The sequence below is a fragment of the Capricornis sumatraensis genome, chromosome 4 (assembly GCF_032405125.1).
Source record: "Capricornis sumatraensis isolate serow.1 chromosome 4, serow.2, whole genome shotgun sequence".
In the NCBI taxonomy this organism is placed as follows: Eukaryota; Metazoa; Chordata; class Mammalia; order Artiodactyla; family Bovidae; genus Capricornis; species Capricornis sumatraensis.
The window spans coordinates 95,211,137-95,226,129 of NC_091072.1; the positions used below are offsets into that span (position 1 = coordinate 95,211,137).

The 14,993-nt window shown below is 43.8% G+C and overlaps 1 protein-coding gene across 1 annotated transcript in view; it reads left to right on the forward strand.

The window, feature by feature from the left end:
* PPM1H (protein phosphatase, Mg2+/Mn2+ dependent 1H) overlaps positions 1 to 14,993 on the forward strand; it is a 293,423-nt gene that overhangs the window by 205,879 nt on the left and 72,551 nt on the right. The window contains exon 6 of the mRNA XM_068971237.1: positions 14,550 to 14,668. Within this exon, the coding sequence (XP_068827338.1) occupies positions 14,550 to 14,668 (119 nt within the window). The remainder of the gene's footprint in view (positions 1 to 14,549; positions 14,669 to 14,993) is intronic.

Sequence of the window (14,993 nt, forward strand, 5' to 3'; positions counted from 1 at the left end):
GCAGCTGGAGAGTGGTCCCTGCTCTCCACAACTGGAGAAGTGCCCACGCAGCGACAAAGACCCAGCATGGCCACAAAGAAAACAAGAGTAGAAAATGATTTTAAAAAGTCATCTCATGATAGTATGAAATGCAGTATATACGTTATAATTTCAGGTTACAATCTAATCCTGCCAGTTTATTTTGGGGAACATCAGTTGGCTTGAACTAATTGTAGAACTGTTTTGTGCAGTGAGAGCTTTGTATCTTTTACATGATCTAAACGAGTTAGTATGTTGCCGGAAAGTTAACAATGTATTCCTTATTCTTAGATCAAATCAAATTTTATTGTCATTATGTCTCAAGAAACATTTATGAGAGAATCTCAAAAACTTCTAGGTCCCTTGAGATTTGGTTTGAGCAGATGACTGCAGTCCCAGGGCTGTTTGACTTGCGGAACTGGTTAATGATTTTCTTGGGGGTGGGGAGAGTTCAGAGCCCTTTGTCCATGAACTGTTTTGATCCACGTCGAACAGAAATGTTCTTGGTATGCACAGTCCAGACGTTCAGGGGTTATGGAACTGGAAGCAGATTACAAGATGATGGATGTGACAGGCACGTTAATTTTGTTTGGTCTTGCATCCTGACCTCAGAGGGCCCTTCATATAGTTCTCCAGGTAACATGAACTTTATTCCGTAGATTCTTGGGCTGGGTGATTAATCAAGCAGGCTTGAGGGTTTGACGTGTTCACATGGAATGTAGCAGGTGTGCGAGGGAGGGGGTCAGGGGCCATGCACTTCTGCCCCCCAGCAGCCGGGGAGAGCTGATGATCATAGTCACAAATAAGCCTTGCTCTTTTCTCGCTGGGCTTTTTTTCATTTTTTTAATGTTTCCAGGGTGATTGAAATAAAATATTTTACGGAGTCCACCGACCTGGACAGTTCTGGTGGAGTCAGGGCCCACATCGGAGGGAAAGCAGTCTGGTTTATGGGCATTTCTCAGCAGAGTCTACTCCTCTGATGCTTAGTCTCCAGGAAATCGCCCCATTCTTGCTTCAGGTGACAGCCAGAAACAGACCTCCCTCCACGGGGGACCTCTACAGCCCTGAGGTGTGAGAGGAACGGCTTCCCCTCCATTCTGCCGAGACTTGTTTATAAGCTCTGATGTGACTACATTAAGATGCGCTGGTATCATCAGACCTCCCGATAATGTACGTCTGTCCTTGTAGATAATCCGAGTCGGCAGCTGTTTATCATCAAGGGCAATGTGCAGAGGGGATGAAAGTGGGTTTCAGATGCACACTGGATGCACACAAGTGCAACATTATCTGAGGTGATTTCTGATGGTGTCCTTGGACCTGCCCCCAGCTGTCTACACCGAGTCTGATTCAGTCTGTCTGCCATTTTCCCTAGTACTGAACTGGGAAAGGTTTCAAGGGGACAGCACTGTGCCTCTTGGTTCTCTGGGATTTTTCACACTCAAGAAGTATATTGCTTAAGCTTGTGCCTGCTTTTAAGACAAGAGGCTATAACTGGAAAGGTCAAGCACACTAGTGAGTGAAAATGGCTGTCCCACCACCTCCACGTGGCCCTTAACCTTGAGTTCATGTGTGCTCAGTTGTGTCCGACTCTTTGTGACCCTATGGACTGCAGCCCACCAGGCTCCTCTGTCTGTGGAATTTCCCAGGCAAGAATACTGGAGTGGGTTTCCATTGCCTTCTCCAGGGGATCTTCCTGACCCAGGGATCGAATCTGCGTCTCCTACATTGGTGGGCAGAGTCTTTATCACTGAGCCATCTGGGAAGCCCCATTAACCATGAGAGCAGGGTGTAAAGCTGAGAGCCTGGCTGCAGTCACAGCGAGAGAACTTACCTCCACTTTGCTTTGCCTGATGTCTGAGTCAAGGACAGACACACTCCAACCGCTTCTCTCGCCCCATCTAGCTCCCCTCTTGCAAAACTACATTATGTTTCAAAATCTTGAATTAAAAAAAAAAAAAACAATGGTAGGCTAAAGTGGTTGACATTTTTCATATTTACTATAGGTTCCATTGATCACATAGGTATCATGAGGAAGCCAGAATTTTAGAGCGTGAAACTGACACGGCCCAGGGCTGCAAAGGCAGAATTTATATTCGGCTGCCCTTGGAGCGCAGCCTGGCTTCAGGGAAGACTCTGAAGACGTTGACTCTGATAATTGAAGCTCACCACTTCTAGAGCCAGATTTTTTTAATTAATATAAATTGACGTCTGATTTTTTCCAGGTTAGGACAGGTCAAAGACTTGGCATGGAGGCATTCTGAATCTACTATGCAGATCTAAGAAAATGAATCCCACATACTGGAGCAAAATCATCATGAGAATCAGTTCCTACATTTTCTTTTAAAAAAAAAAATCCATCTTACTACATATCCATAATCTTTAGCCTCTTTAGTCCTTGTCCCCCGAAGTATTCTGAATAAAAACTTGGGCACATGATTCCAATATATATTAGGTTCAGACAACACTGTTTGATTCCACTTATACAAGGTATGTAGGATAGTCAAGTTCACAGTGTCAGAATGTGCGTTGGTAGATGCCGAGGAGCGGGGTGGGGGGGAGGGGCGGGAATGGGGGATTAGTGTTCAATAGGGACAGAGTTTCAGTTTGGGAAGGTGAAAATTTGGGGAGGTGGGAGATGTTGAGATGTGCACCATAGTGTGAATGCACTTAATGCCACTGAACTGTATAGTTAAATGTGGTTAAAATAGTGTGTTTTGTATGTTGTGACTTTTACCACAATAAAAGCATATGGATAAGAAACAGTTGGTCACCGAAAGCCAGAGCTATCTGCCCGTGAGGTCCTTAAAAATTGATCTTAGTGTAAGGAAGCAAGATAATGTCATATATCCTTCAAGTACATTAAAGTTAAATATGCTTTGAGAAAGATAGATAGGATTCAGTGAGGTTTATTAGGGCAAAACCTTAACTGTCTGTGAAATGTGTTCTGTGCTTCAGTTGCTTTGTATGTGAAATAGGACAATTGCAGGACCCTCACAGGATAGGGGTGAGGATTAATGAGTTAGTATTCGTAGTGCTTACAAGAGGACCTAGATCAGAGACAAAATAAAATGTCTTAGTTTTTAAATATAACTATATACAGAACTCTTTCATGGCCCCCCTGCCTGTGGGACTACTGTGGTCTTTTATAATTTCTCAATTCCTTTTGCTTATGCAAAGGGAAGGGAATTGGCTTCCCTGGTGGCTCAGACGGTAAAGCGACTGCCTGCAATGCAGGAGACTCGTTTGATCCCTGGGTCAGGAAGATCCCCTGGAGAAGGAAATGGCACCCCACTCCAGTACTCTTGCCTGGAAAATCCCATGGACAGAGGAGCCTGGTAGGCTACAGCCCATGGGGTCACAAAGAGTTGGACACAACTGAACGACTTCACTTTTCTTTTTTGTTGACATGAGTTGTTCACTCTACAAATGAGTGCCTTTCCACAGAATTTTACTTGGGAATAAAAAACAGTCGGCATATGAATATGGAAACCTTATATGTTTTATGTAAATGTGCACTTTTATCCCTTATTCTGTACTTTAAACTGTGGTGGGGTTGACAAATCTAGGCAATTTTGTTTAATATCTCTATTTGTATTCCAGTTTCCATGTGGCTTCTTTATCATAAGATCTCAGTTTTACAATTTTAAAGTTGATTTGGGGGAATGCTACTTCTCTCTGGCTGATGAGTGTAGTCCCATGTCTAGATTTAAATGTGAACCTTCCTTGACATCCACATAAACCAGACAGAATTTTATTTAATATCCAGTTCTGTAATAGGTTATATATACAAGCTTGGTTTTTGCTACTTTGAGATTTTAAGGACAAGTTAAGACGGAATTCTTTGTGAAAGACTCCAACCCATACATACTTAGGTCTCAGTCATTTCACATTTTCCTTCATTTTTTTTTAGCCCGAGGTAGAATATTCTCCTTCTGCTTTGTACGTCAGGTAGGCAGCCTTGGCTCTGGAATGGTCACCTCCTTTGACCATTTGTGTGACTGTTAGTGATCACCTAGGCTTGGCCAGCATCATCTTTTAATTTTTAAAAATCTATTTATTCATTTGGCTGTGTCAAGTCTTAGTTGCCTCATGGCATGTGGGTTCTTAGTTCCCCAACTGGGTATTAAACCTATGTCCCCCACACTGCAAGGCAGATTCCTAGCCCCTGGACCACCAGGGAAGTCCCTTGGCTGACATTATTCATTTCATTTGTGACCTAGACTTCCTATATGGATAAATCATCCTGAAATTTAAAGGATTCCAATACTTCTCTTGTGTAATATGACAGGAGTTTTCCCCCTAAGAGCTAGAAAGAGGAGATATTATTCAATTTTTTAAGAAGATTTATGTTGAACACAGAAAATCCTCATGTTGATAACTTGCTTTCACATACTGAAGGGTCTAGAATATTTAAGAAGTTAATTCATATGGTGTTTTTCTAGTTAGAGGAGTTTACATTCCTATCCTGGAATGCGCCTTCTCATTTCACACATGAGTGTTTATACGTTCCATATTCTGCTGATGAGAGTGGAAGTTGGAACAACTCCTTTGAAAAAGGATTTGGCCCAGCAATTGCACCCCTTGTTGTGTATACCTAACAAAGTGTGTACCACTGTTTACACCAAAAGATGAGACTGTGCGTAGCAGCACTGTTGTCAGAGCCCAAGCTGGAAACTCTCCAGATGCCCATGGAGAGTAGAATGGATAAATAAACTTTGCACAGTCACGGGATGGAATGAATAAGCTATACATGCAGCAACATGGATAAATCTTTGCAGACTCAACTTCCAACCGATAGGACTCCATAGGACGGATAGAAACAGGCAAACACAGCTGGAAAGTCTGGAGCTAGTGCTCCCCTTGGGAAAAGCAGCGGGATTTGAACGGGGGCCTGACACTAGCGTGCTGGTGAATGTTCAGCTGCTTAATCTGGATGCCAGCCGTGCGGTGCGTTCAATTTATGAAAATTCACTCACCTGTACCCACATGATCAGAGCACCATACCATTTGTATATTTCTTTGAAAAGTTGGGTTTTTTTTAAAGTGCTTTGGATTCATTTACTCTATGCTGGGAAAGATTGAGGGCAAGGGGAGAAGGGGGCAACAGAGGATGAGGTGGTTGGATAGCATCACCAACAGCATTGACATGAGTTTGAGCAAGCTCTGGGAGACGGTGAAGGACAGGGAAGCCTGGTGTGCTGCAGTCCATGGGGTCCCACAGAGTCGGACAACAAGTGTGGATCACCCTTTGCAGAAGGGGACCTCCTGCAAGAGCTCACGGCCAAGCAGCAGGACAGGTTTTCCCGGAAGCCACACTTCTGCCTCCTGTCTGTCCCACATTATTCTCCCCTGAGAGTCGCTCCAGGAGCCCCTGCTGCTTCCCACCTCTTTGCGGTGGCTTCTGCTGCACTTGCCCCGAAGCTCTTACCTGACTAGCTCTTCAGATACTTTTCTGCCAGAGGAAAGCATAGGCAGAACACTGACATAAATTGCAGCGGTATTTTTTCAAATCTATCTGCTAGAGTAATGGAAACAAAAGCAAAAATAAACAAATGAGACCTAATTAAACTTAAAAGCTTTTTCACAGCAAAGGAAACCATAAACAAAATGAAAAGACAACCTACAGGATGAAAGAAAATATTGGCAAATGATAGGACCAACAAGGACTTAATTTCTAAAATATGCAAACAGCTTACACGGCTCAGTATCAACAAAACGAAACAACCCAATCAAGAAAAGGGCAGAAGACCTAAACAGACATTTTTTTTCAAAGAAGGCCTGCAGATGGCCAACAGGCACATGAAAATATGCTCAACATCACTCATCATCAGGGAAATGCAAATCAAAACTACAATGAGGTATCACCTTATTCCAGTGAGAATGGCTCTCATTAAAACATCTACAAATAATAAATGCTGGAGAGGGTGTGGAGAAAGGGGGACCCTTCCACACTGTTGGTGGGAGTGTAAATTCATGCAGCCATTATGGAGAACAGTGTGGAGGTTCCTTAAAACACTAAAAATAGAGTTATCATATGATCCAGCAACCCCACTCCTGGGAAAATATCTGGAAAAGACAAAAGCTCTAATTCAAGAAGATACATGCACCCTAGTGTTCATAGCAGCATTATTTTAGTGGCAAGATGTGGAGGCAACCTAAATGTCCACTGACATGAATGGATACAGATGTGATGTATGTGTGTGTATATATATGTACATACACACACACACAATGGAATATTAGTCATTAAAAAGAATGAAGTCATGCTATTTGCAGCAACGTGGACGGACCTAAAGATTATCCTACTAGGTGAAGTAAACCAGACAGAAAGACCAATGTCATATGATGCCACTCATATGTGGAATCTAAAACATGATACAAACTTATTTACAAAATAGAAATAGATTCACAGGTAGAAAACAAATGTGTGGTTACCAAAAGGGAAGTGGAGGTGGGGGAGAGGGATAAATCAAAAATTTGAGATTAACTTGTATATATACTGTGTGCATGCTAAGCAGCTTTAGTCATGTCTGACTCTGTGCGGCCCTGTGGACTGTAGCCGGCTAGGCTTCTCAGTCCAGGTCCTCCAGGCAAGAACACTGGAGTGGGTTGCCATGCCGTCCTCCAGGGGATCTTCCCAACCCAGGGATTGAACCTGAGTCTCTTATGTCTCCTGCATTGAGGGGCAGGTTCCTTACCACTAGCACCACCTGGGAAGCCCCCATATATACATTACTATGTGTGAAATTAACAGCGAGGTCCTGCTATATATATATAGGACAGGAACTATATTCAGTATTTTGTAATAACCTATAATGGAAAACAATCTGAAAAAATACATACACACATAACTGAATCACTTTGCTGAGACACTGTAAAGTGACTATACATCAATTTTTAAATAATGAGCAAAAATCCTTTTCAGATTTTCTCTGACCCCACCCAGTGACCCCACTCTTTGTTCCTTATTCTTGAAGATAGTTCCATTCCCACCTATAAGCCTTCCTCATTCTCCCCAGCTAGTGCATGAGCTCTGAGCAGAGGGGTCTCTTTTTTTAAATTCTTTGAATCCCTAACCCCTGGTACCCATGCCTGCAGGAGCTTATGTGTTAATTGCATGAATTCCATTGGCTGGATACCCCCAAATCCAATAAGACACAGTCCCCCTTATTGACTCTCACTACTCACTGGCAAGCTGATCACAAAGTGGCAGAAGGAAAATTTATTAAAAGAAGGAAACATTTTGTATTCCTCAGCAGCAGTTTTTAGTAACCTTGGGAACTACTATCTCAGTGTCTGCAGGAGGCCTGGTGCTCAGCCTTCTCCAGGACCCAGTATGTACATATCCCTTCCTGGGATCTGGATTCCTGCTTCCACTCCATTTTCTCCCTGCCATGCCAGGATGCTCAGAGCTCTCCCCCATCCCAGGATGGTGGGGCTCAGGTCCATCTGCTCTGGGTTCAGGGATGCACTCTGCTCTACTGAGACCTTCTGGAACATTCCAGAAGGCCTCTCTTTGTCAGGTTGTCCTCTCCTGTTATAGCTCAATCCCTCTGTGACTCAGAGACTGTCCCTGAGACGGGACGGCTGTGTTACTTCACAGTACTGTGCTCACCAGCCTCCTCTTCCCTTGATGCTGGTTTCTGCCCAGGACCAGAGAGGAGAGCAGCCAGAAGATGCTCGATCTTCCTGCCCCATCTCCATATCCTGCCATTTCTTGGCACAGTGATTACTCCAGCATCCTCTCCCCAGAGAAACTTCTTCTTGTTCCTGGCCAGACACAACTATGTCTGGAAATGGATTCTCATTAAGTGGCAAGGACATGTTCTACCCTCTTTTTTTTTTTTTTTTTTTTAGCAAACCTGCACTCTCTAGAGTCCTTAAAAGACTCTCAGCCACCTGCCTGCGGTTTTGCCAGGGCAGTGGTTACCAAGCCTTTTCCCCCAGGTGCCGTTTATGGTACACAGCCGAACACCAAATATACCTCTACCCCCCCGCCTTTAGTTAGCAGCATTCAGTTATGCTTCCTTGAAGGAGAGCCTCAAGATTTAGGATAAATAGAGGTACAAAAAGAAGTCTAGTTTGTTGGATTTTGTTTTTGTTCTCTTAACATGGGGCAGGCTAGCACAATTGAAATTGGATTTTAGTGTAAAATATGTTTCTAGGTTTCTAGTCGGCGTGCTTATTAGGTAGAGAAGAGGCAACATATTTAGATATTCTTAGGACTGTGGAATATCATGAAGTTTTCAATGGCATAACTGTATCCACATTCTTGAGAATTTACAGAAAGGTATCTATGGGATTGTTAAAATGTTAACTAAATCCAAAATATGTAATGTGAGTCCAAGATTGTAAATGCCATGGGTCTTAGTTTTATCTTTTTCTAATAATTGAAAGCTATGTTGTCTTACTTTATAAAGTAATAGTCACTGAAAGGTGACTGTGTAAAGCAGGTCAGAATGTTCTGTATTCATTCCTCCAGCAAATACTTAAGAGTCTTTGCTGTGGTCAGTGCTATGCTGGGCACTAGAGTGTGGCTGAGGTTTTAAAAATAATGAACATATTCAAGTGTATCTGGTATTACTTGCGTCACCATGCAGATGTTTCTAACATACATAAATCCAAATAGCGCCATCAAAGAGAAAAAGCTAAAATAGATTCAGCATAGCAGATAAATAAGGAATGTGAAGGAGAGTGTCGAGAATTTTCATTTTGCAGGTCGACCTGGGACCCTAATGTATGCTTGCTCCCATCTTGGATGTCGATCCCATTACAGCCCACGTTTCTAATACGCCAGCATCCTTAGCTGTGCCTGGGGAAGGGGCAGTAATCATGCATGTGTTTATGAGCAGCTCGGGTATGAGCAGTGGAGTTAAAAACATGCCAGAATTGTCCGTGAATCCTACAAGTTTGGAGTCAGAAAAATCACTGGATTTTATTGCTGAAAGGAACCTAACACATCCCAGCTCCCATGTTTTGCAGACTCTAAACTGTGTCTGTGTAGTGCTTACATGTATTATGAGTTAAGTCACTTTTGAGGCTCAAGAGTCCAGAATGCTGACTTGAGCAATGGTTCCAGCAGGGCAGGCCAGCACTAGTGAAGTAACACTAACCAGTCTATGTTGCTTGGATGCTGGGAAGGTCCTAAAGAAGTTTCTGAGTTCCCAAGTTGCTGGGCTGCTCGACTTCTGAGAACAAGATGACCCTATGCTGGGCTGTTGGGCTGCAGAGGGTTTCAGCATCGCCTGCGTTGGCGCCAGGTGTGTCTACCTGGTTGCCCCTTCCAGTGACTCAAATTTTGGGAATATGAAAGGGCCGTAAAACTCCTCTCAAGAGTTTTCTCAGTCCTAGTTTAAAATTTGAGAGTATTTTCAAAATGAAAATAATCCATTTCTACTGGTAGACATATTCATGAATATAGGTAAGTTAGAAAGGAAACCATCAGATAATACTGTGTAATATTTTGGTGGCTTTGAGTGTATGTACATATATAAACATAAGTACATACAAGACCATGTGATGGACTGAAGGTGTGTATTCCTCCCCCCACATTCCTGGGTGGAAACCCTCAACCCCAATGTACTGAATTTGGAGGTAGGACCTTTACAGAAGTAATTAAGGTTAAATGAGGTCGTAAGAGGGGCCCCTGATTTGATAGGGTTAGTTTCCTGATGAGAAGAGATGCCAGCATGCTCGATTTCTCTCTCCGCATGAAAGTATAGAGGAAAGCTTGTGAGGTGCAGCAAGAAGGCAGCAGTGTGCAAGCCAGGAAGAAAGTCCTCACCAGGCAGCAAATCTGCTGGCATCTTGATCTTAGATTTCCCAGACTCCAGTCTGTGAGAAATAATTTTTTGCTGCTTTAAATCCCTCAGCCTGTGGTATTTTGGTGTGACAACCTGATAGACTGTGCAAACTTTCAGGAGTATTGCATGATAGGTTCACTGATGAGCATTTTTCTTAGAAGACAACAGGTACCTGTCCCATTATGTTGTAGCATCTCATTTTTCATTCATCGGCCACCTATTTGTTCTACTTGTACTTAATTCTTGAGTTGTTTCTTTCTTTAACAGCAGTAACTCCATCAGGTCTGACAAATAAAACTGGGGTGAGTATCAAAAGTGCTGCTAAGAAGGAAGCCTACAGTTAGGATGGGAATGGTCATTCTAAAGCATAGTGAAAAGGACTTCCCTGGTGGCTCAGATGGTAAAGAATCTGCCTGCAAGGAAGGAGACCTGGGTTTAATCCCTGGGTTGGGAAGATTCCTTGGAGAGGGGAATGGCTACGCACTCCACTATTCTGGCCTGGAGAATCCATGAACAGAGGAGCCTGGTGGGCTACATGGGGTCACAAAAAGTTGGACACAGCTAAGCAATTAACACTTTCACTTTCAGAAATACATCAGGGGGTGGGATATGTCCTCAGTACACATGGAATACACATGCATTCTATGATGGGCATGACTGTAATGGAAAATGTGCCACATAGCATGTGAAATGTGCTGTGGCTGTTAGCCAGAGGCAGAAAAATGATCACAGAGAGAGAACCCAAGGGTGTGGCATTGTATTAGTGGGGGTTGAATACCACAGTAAGTCCTCAGAAACAAAATACCTTTTCTCTCTTACCTTCGGACATACCTTAAGTTTACAGTTGATTGTTGCTATCAGCCCGGTGTTCAGCATGACATGGATGTCATCTTTTGGGCATAAGTAGACATCAGTAGACCAGGACTGAAGTTTAGAACAGGAGCTCACTCAGCAACCTGGAGGAAAACCCCACAGACTAAAGGGAAGCGCTGCTGTCCCTTGGGAGGTACCAGTCCAGCAGAGGGACTTAGGGAGGAGTGACCAGCCTTGCTCAGCCTCATCCCCCAAGTGGGCATCAGAAGAAAGCAGACTCTGGAGGATGACAAAGCCGGCTTCAGAACTCCGTACCCCTGCCTCTGAGGCTTGTAGTGCTTCTACAAGTTGTTAAACCCAATGAGCCCCTGAAATACAGCCTGGTCTTGTGGGAAAATCATGAACACAGGGTAATCCAGAGCTGGAAAATGATGAGTGCTGTCAGATCCTAAATGCGAAAATGTTTTGGAACAACCTTAACAGATACTCTTCATTTACATATTCCTTCCTAAATATGCAAAATGTGTGTTAGTATTAGTTGCTCGGTCATGTCGGACTCTTTGCTACCCCCATGGACTGTAGCCCACCAGGCTTCTCTGTCCACGGGATTTCTCAGGTGGGAATGTTGAAGTGGGTTGCCGTTTCCTTCTCCAGGGGATCTTCATGACCCAGGGATCGAACCCACGTCTCCTGTGTTGTAGGAGGATTCTTTACCATCTAAGCCACCAGGGAAGCCTGCAAATCAGTGATAGATAATAGTTTTGCCTACTTTGAAAGGAGCTCTTTAAAAATAATAAATTTAAAAATTGAAGTGATTAGAAAGCATTATGTCTAGTGTAACTGGCAGCTTTTCTCCCCTCCCTTAGAGGTAACTAATGGCGCATCTAATAAAAGGCATCTTAGAATTGATGAACTACAATAGCCTTGTTATAACAGGAGAAGCAGATAGTTTGTTGAGACCCTGAAAGTCTCTGCATGTGAAGGGACAATGATGTCACAGGTGATCGAGGGTTCAAGGTCCCTTTGAGCCTGCCCATCCCCAGAGGGAGAGAAGTGGTGGCCCCTGTCAGTAGTAGCTACCCTGCAGACTTCTCCTGATACAAGTGCCCAGGCAAACATTCCAACAGTAAAGGCGCGAGGGTACAGAACGTGCTTAGTCATGGCTTTGGGGTCATAACCTGTTTGTTATGGTATGTATATGTGTGTTTGTGTATTGTGTACCTATATTTATACACGTGCATGCTCACTTATGCATACATGTATGTTAAAGGTTTTTGTTGTTGTTCAGTTACTAAGTCCTCTCCACTCTTTGCAACCTTATGGTGGTTCCAGGCTCCTCTGTCCTCCACGATCTCTGAGTTTGATAGATCTGTATATCTATGACACGATATACATAAGTTTCTATACATGCACTCTCACAGACACATATTGTTTGGCAGCCTGCTTTTTATAAATGTATGTTTGCTCTTTCTGTGTAATTACATATTCTCTCTGACACCTTTGTATGTGACCACAGGGAATCCTTTTGTATGGATTTGTACTACTTTAATCACTTGTGTTATTAAACGATTTCTCACTATTTGAAGAACATCCTTGTGGCCCAGCTGTGTGCAGACCTGTAATTTTATTAACCAGATCCTCACACGTGCCTGTTTGTGGTTCAGACTTGGCACGGCAACAGGCCCGCTGTTGCCTGTTCACTGTTTTTTGTTAATGTGTATGCAGGTTAAAGGATCAGCATATGGGTTAGGATGGAGGTTATGGGTTTGATGTTAAGCTCAAACCCTAGAATCACCCATTCCTGGCTGATAACCTTAGGCTAAGTGTCTTAACCTCTTTGGATCTTAGTTTCCTCATTTGTAAATTGAGCCTATGACATCTGCTTCATAGAATTGCTAAGGTAATAACATAAGGTGTTATCAAGTACCTGACATGTGGCAACCCCTAGGTCAGTGTCACTCCAGCTTAGAAGGCAAGGAGATAGACAAAAACACCATGCTGATGCAGTCCCAAAATTTTGAGAGATGACAGGGGGTATATGACAGATGGTGCTGTTCACTGACTACCGATGCCTTTGGTCCTTCGTTTTCGTGGGTCGACCAAAATAAAGGAGAGGAATAAAATTGTATCTACTCTGTAGGTACAGCTGCCATCAAGGAGGCGATTTCTGCAGTTGCGCAGAGTCTGCACTTGGCTTAATGCTCCACTGTCACCATCTTCAAATTTTTAATTTTGAATAGTGGCTCCATATTTTCCTTTTGCAGTGGGCCCCACAGATTAGGTCCTGCCCTAAAATTGTTAGGGGTGTGAAATGAGAGCTTACAAAATACTACATAAGACTTGACAACCATTAGATGGATAAATTATTTTCTTTTTATAAACAGAGACCATCATGATCAGTGCACTTTAGATGTCATTTCATTATTCAAATAGCATGAAATAAGTCTGCAGTTAGTCTCACTGTGCAAGGAAAGAAACTGAGGCCCAAGCAGTTGAGTCACCCAGGAAAATCACTGAGCTTATCAGTGCAGGACTTGGATTCGAATCCAAAGCCCACCCCACTGACCTGTGCTGAGTTTTAGTTCCCTTCTTCCTTTCCAAGGAACCTTTCTGTAAAACCCAGTGTTTTAGTGTCCTTGATACTTATAGGCAGCACAAGGCTCGTTTCCAGCAGAGGTTTCAAAGCCCCTCAGAGAAACTCCAGAATCCCCCCCTGACCTGGAACCTGTCAGGGATGCAGCGGACAGGACAGCCCCTCTTCTCACCCCCATCCTGCCCCTCCTGTCCCCATGCCTGCTCAGCGTCCCTGGCTCAGAGTTCTGTTGGCTGGTCCAATCTGACCAGCCTGGGGACAGTACAGCTTGGCTGCCTCTGACTCCTAATACACTTGGCTTCTAATGGCTAGCATCCAACAGAGACCTCTGAACCACCATGAGAATCAGCGGAAGATAGGCTGGTGTCGGGTCCTGGGAAAGAGGCTGCGGGAGACGTCTATTTCCAGCAGGCCAAGGACACGGCCATCTGTCCTGTGGCAGGGAGCCCCGGCTCTCCTGCAGTGCCAGGCCGTGATCTGCTCTGCTCTCTCTTTCTCTGCCAGAGAAAGAGAGAGCCCTTCCAGTACGCCACTAACAAGCAGGTATGTGGCTTGGTACAGGGCAGATCCGGGGCAGGTCTGCCTACGATGTGTAGACTCCAAGCAGGGAAGTTCATACTTGAGCATTTCGTCTCTTGGATAACTGGATTTGAATTTGGAGTGTGACAATGAGACTGTTTGTTGTTTCACACCAATTCCCTAAGTGGCTGTTTGCTCAAGACCTGTGTAGTGTGAACAGAGATTTGGGGGAGGGGAAGAAGCCATCTGCTCTGGAACAGTCTTCCAATTACATGATCAAATTACTGCAGAGCAAAATGGAGGGAGTCCAACAGAAAGTTCCTGTCTGGTGCATACAGCCCCAGCCCTCTCTCTCAGGCCATTGTGTTGACATGGGGACCCACACGCAGCTTTCAGAGCCAAGGCCGTGATAACTAGGAATATGCGCAGGAGGCCAGCAGAGAAAGCTAAGGAGGAGAGAGTCAGGGTGAGCTTTCCTGCCACTCAACCAAGTGAAACCATCTTGAATTTGAATTATAAAGTGAACCTTTTTCTTGCTTTGGAGATACATTTCTCCGATTACAATTAATTTATCATCTCACATGAAAAAGTCATGTCTTTTTATAAATGACATTTGTGATTTTTATTTGTTGATATTGTATTCAGGTTCTTAAATCTATTCATCTCCCTGAACATTTGAAAACCATTTTCTAATTTCATAAATGTGGCCTGTGTCAATTTGCGAAACATCCTTGGATCTTATTTTTTCCTCTAAATATGTGTGGTTTTTTTTTTTTTTCTTTTTCTTCTTTTTTTGCTATTAGGCATTCATGCAGCCTCACTTGCTGGGAAATGAGTTCACACATTTGGAGTTTCCAAGGAGAGTACAGAGGAAGGAACTTGGAAAGAAGATGCTCTACAGGGATTTTAATATGACAGGCTGGTAAGAACATGCCTCCCTCTGCCTGGGCACTGCCACAGTGTCCATGAAAGCAGCGTCGCCACCGTGAAAATCAGTTCTGCAGTTTGGATCAGGAGGTGCAGGCGGAGCCCTGGGCTGGTGGGGAAGGAAAAGGGTCTACACCCGCTTCTGCTGTTCTCAGGTCTGGGTGTTGGTTTGCTTCTCTGCTCTCTGAGGCCCTCCCTAAGGATACGAGACCCACCAAGCTGATGTCATCCCCCACTTCACACAGAGCAGGAATTTGGGGGCCTTTAAAACACATTAAACTTGGCTTTTTCAGGTCACAGCTACTTAAGGAGGTAACAGG